This window comes from Etheostoma spectabile, chromosome 6, assembly GCF_008692095.1.
Source record: "Etheostoma spectabile isolate EspeVRDwgs_2016 chromosome 6, UIUC_Espe_1.0, whole genome shotgun sequence".
Classification (NCBI taxonomy): domain Eukaryota; kingdom Metazoa; phylum Chordata; class Actinopteri; order Perciformes; family Percidae; genus Etheostoma; species Etheostoma spectabile.
In genome coordinates, this window is record NC_045738.1 from 25965008 (window position 1) to 25969661 (window position 4654).

The 4654-nt window shown below is 43.1% G+C and overlaps 1 protein-coding gene across 9 annotated transcripts in view; it reads left to right on the plus strand.

The window, feature by feature from the left end:
• adgrb1a (adhesion G protein-coupled receptor B1a) overlaps positions 1 to 4017 on the plus strand; it is a 196687-nt gene extending 192670 nt beyond the window's left edge. For all 9 annotated transcript variants that reach the window (XM_032517663.1, XM_032517669.1, XM_032517665.1 and 6 more), the window contains one exon: positions 3053 to 4017. In XM_032517663.1, the coding sequence (XP_032373554.1) occupies positions 3053 to 3247 (195 nt within the window). In that variant the 3' untranslated portion in view covers positions 3248 to 4017. The remainder of the gene's footprint in view (positions 1 to 3052) is intronic.
• Positions 4018 to 4654: the final 637 nt, after the last annotated feature.

A 4654-nucleotide genomic window follows, 5' to 3' on the forward strand; every position in this document is an offset into this window, starting at 1 on the left:
TGGCACGGTGTTTTATGTCCCACCCCCCCACCCCAACCCCCTTCCTCATCGGTCCATAATGCTCCCTTACAGCAGCAGTAACTGTGGGGCATACAGCAAATAATACGTGGAATGCTTCCCAATTCGTACGAATGGTTCATGAGAACAGCCTGTCTCGACATGAGGGCCATATTGTTTAGGTTTTAAAAGTAAGTTAATAAAATATTGTCTCTCCTTTCTCTGACTGGGCCAATCTAGCGTCTATGCATGCCATGTGTTTCAAGTAGATACACGATACCCAGGGAGAATAGCAAAAGACAGAGATAATTAAACCATACAGGCTTATGTTATGGCCATTAGTTTCAATGAGTTCAACTTACCATTGTGAATGGAGAACAGCTGCAAAAGTTTCAATACCTAGTGACTTCAATGACCATCACAAATCTGAGAATTAAAAATGATATCTCTTCTAACACAGTTGCTCGTCTTACTGGTGATTAAGAGTTGCGTAATCATCCGAGCCTTAAAAGGCTCCAACTGCCAGTTAAGTAACATTGCTGTTGCAGCAAATGATCAGACCTCCCTCTCACTTTAGACTTTACAGTTATTAATGTAATGCTAAGATTCAAGTAGGGCTGGGTATCATTTAAAAATATTCTATAATGGTACCAGTACTGGGACTTTGATACTGGTTCCCAAATGGTACTTTTTTCCATGCTGGTTTTATAAAACCAAAAGAAATGACAATGACAACATTACACATTGCAGAACAACAACAGCTGATTGGCTCCCTGACACTGATGAGATTTGAAATTGGGTATTGGGCCTAAAATGTATTTAATTTGATACCCAGCCTTAGATTCAAGACGTTAATATTACCTACAGGGGATTTGTTCTTGGCAAAGATATGAGCTAGCTAAATAGTGAGTGAGATAGTTAAGCTAAACTAAATACTGGGAAACTAGGTTGATTGGATTGGCTGGGAACTAGTCCCCCAACAAAGTCACCAACACCAGTTACATAAGAGAATCCATGTTGGCTTTGTAGCTGCAGTCGATCCATGGCAGCAGATGATTTCCATTTCCTGCTTCTGCAAACAGCCCCTGATCTCCATTCGTTTCACAGCTTTGGAGTCAGGTCTTCTTCGGCATATGGCCGAGCCCAACTTCATAGATTAAGGTGCAGCTATTTGACACTGCTAGTGTAGAAACCCCAATCAGTTTGTGCTAGCCCTGTAGACTCGCACAACTTTAGCTTCTCAACCGATGCAAAAAAAAGCAAAAGGTTTTAAATGGAAGAGGCGGAGGAATCAACTTCTCCACTGCGGGTACAAGATGGGTTTGGGGGATGTGACTCTGCCGCAGTCATATTTGCATCTCAGTCCTTATTAGCATATCCAGCTAGCTTTTGTGTACTCCACTATCCACTATTAGATCAAATGCATCCATTGTATAGGGGTTTGTTAAAAGAGGTATTAATAGAATAGTTTGAAATTCAAATAAATATGTATTTACCGGTATCGGCTTTTTTGCTGAGAGTAAGATTAGAACTTTTAGGTCTGTCTGATAACTTTACAGCAGAGCTAGGAGGTGGTTTAGCTTAGCTTAGCTTAGCATGAAGACTGGAACAGGGGAAGTGAGACAGTGCAGCAGGAAGTTTTTATCGTAAAACCAAAAAATTATGTTTTTACATTGATGTTTGTGTACAGAATAAACATGATCATCAGAGTTTGAAGTTTTTCTTCAGTTTGGACATAGCCAGGCCAGCTGTTCCTTCCTTTTCCCTGTCTCTATGTTAAGCTGAGGTAAAAACCATAGCTCCAACTCCATACTTCCCACTGACATGAAAGTCTTTTTTTCAACTTCAACCCTATTTTCCTATGTGTATGTGTCTGATGGGAACCACAATATTTGACATTGGTCCGGTAATAAGCGAGATTGCTGCAGCGGTGAAACAAGCTACAGTGGAAGTTAATGGGGCGATTGTGCAGCTTCTATTGACCTTCACAAAAGTGCTCCTTTTGCCGCTGAGAGGCTCAGATTAATATTCTGTTTGTGTCTGACAACATTATGGAAAGAGTTTGTAAGGAGGTCGACCTTTTTGTTTAAGAGTAAGATTCTTTTTTTAAACATAAAAATATCCACGAAATTGCGTTTGCTAAAGCCACCAGACTCTATGTAAATAATCAGTCATTTTAGCATCAAATACACTCCATCCAAAGTCGACAGAAACAATATAAAACTATGAAAAACAGTTTTGGGTCCATCACCATCACAACTCTAGTTTTGGTTGGAATAAACACATAGTTTATGTTGGCTCTATACACGCTAAAAGTATAGTTTTTTTAAATGGAGTCTGGTGGTTTAGGGCAGAGTTGTTTCTGATTAAACAGAAAGGTCTTAAAGACGTTTTGAAAGTCTAACTCAGTAGGGGTCCATTCCATTATGTTGTCAGACACTTAGAATAATGATTTGAGTGGGGCGACCTCTAGCCCCCCCAGTAAGAGGGTTTGCCCCATGTTGGCTGTGACCTGCAGCCCTTTGCTGCGTGTCATCCCCCATCTCTCTCCCCCTTTCATTCCTATCAACTGTAAGAAAGGGAAAAAGCCCCCAAAAAATCTTTTAAAAAAAGAATAATTTCAACCTGTCAGCGTTAAAACGAGCACTTTTAGTGGACCAAATTGATGATGCACCTTTACATTATAGGGTGACCTTGCAGCCCGGTCTGTGGCTGCTGGTTACAGCGGTCACGCCTAATACTGGACCAGTTTCAAAGATTGCTGTTCTTATCAGTCACTTACACACAAAAAACATAAACATAAAAAAAACATAAATACATTCCAGGTAAAAAAAAAAAAAAAATTACCCTTTATCTCCCAGAAAGAAACTGAATATGCTTTTCTTAAATCAAACTACTCATTAAAGAGATGTAGGAAATCATGAAGGCATACAGATAAAAGGCAGTGTGAGTAAAGTCGGTCCACCAAAACTCACAATATGACTTCTGAAATACATCCCAGATTCATCATCTCTGAGAAAACAAGCTTTTTTCTCTCTGTCTTTTTCCTTTTAAGGACAAGCAGCAGACCCCGAGTAAGAGGGTGTGGGAGGGCATCAGGAAGACCCACTCCCCCCCATCCTGGGTGAGGAAGGACCTGGAGACAGTGGCGGCCTCCCCGCTGGAGCTGCAGACGGTGGAGTGGGAGAAGACCAGCGCCACCATCCCTCTGGTGGGCCAGGAGATCATGGACCTTCAGACGGAGGTGTGACCAAGACTCCGGGCCGCAGACCCACAACTTCCTTTTCTTCCCCGAGGATCTCAAACAAACAAGCAGACACACCACAACACACTGCCCTGCTCTGTATTTCTACCCAAAGGCTGGACCAAGCCCAGTGCGAGACCGCGAGGGGGAAGGAGGGCGAGGCGGAGAGAGAGAAGCGCCACAATGTCCGAAAATTCATTAAACCGATCAAAAGAGACGACGGGAAAATAGCGTCTCTTTCTGTGTTGTTTCATTTTAACGTTTGGGCGTTGTTTTTGTCTGCAAATACTAGTCCTCTTGTATATGGTCTCAGATACCACAGTGGCTCACATGGTAGACAGATCCAGCTCCTGTATGTGCATTATATAGCCGTGTTATGAACCACAAAGCAAAAGGTAATCACGCTATGTTTACCCCTGTATTTAATGAGTACAATGTGATAATCCTGATTATGTCTTGTTTTGTTCCACTGTTGAGAGTATCGTTGCATCACTGTTCTGCTCTCTCTCTCTCTTGTGATGGACGCTGTTGTATGCGGCTCGAGATCCCCCCCCCCCCCCCCCCCGGGCTTATTTTTTTCTTTCACCATCAATCTCAACAGAGACAGACAGGCAGACTGCCAAACACCACCACATGTAACCCTCGATGCAGCCCCCCCCCCCATCCTACGACTCAACACAATCCTTTTGGCTCACCACTTTATCCCCCGTGATCCTGACGGGGCGAGGTTGGCCCTGCAGTGACAAGCGAAGCACCAAAGGGGCTTCAAAAGAAAATATATATACAGTATATATATATATATATATATATATATAAAATCAAATATGTTTTCCCTGAGCCAAAATGGCAAGTTGCCTTCATATCGACCGGACACCTCAGAGACGCCAGAGAGCGGGCCGGCGGGCTGTTGCGCTCTTTCTAAACCTCAATGCCGCCCCCCCCCCCCACCCACAGAGCGGCGACGCGGACGGCGTGAGCGCGAAGAACAAACGCAGGCTGGTGGAGTCGGTCTCTCCGCGTACAAGCAGGCTCGATACAGCGAATGCTGAATGGGACGTGGTGTTCTCAAAAAGGAAAAAGGGACTTTTGTGTATGTGTGTGTCGAGATATGTTAGATGAGTAAATGACTACTAAATCTATAAATATATATGGTGAGCTGGTTAAAGGAGAGGACATTAAAGGCGGAGCGAGGGATGGTGGCTGCACACAGAGAAAGCACAAGGCTCACTTGGAGTCCTGATGTACAGCATTGTAATTATTACAACAGAGTTCTACAGAATGGATTTTAGCCTATGAATATCTTTCTTACTGTGCTTGGGGATAGTTGTTATCATTATTATAAATATGAACATGATTATTCTGATACTGATCCTCCTTGATTCCCTCCTCGTCCCTTCAGGGTACTGGACTATA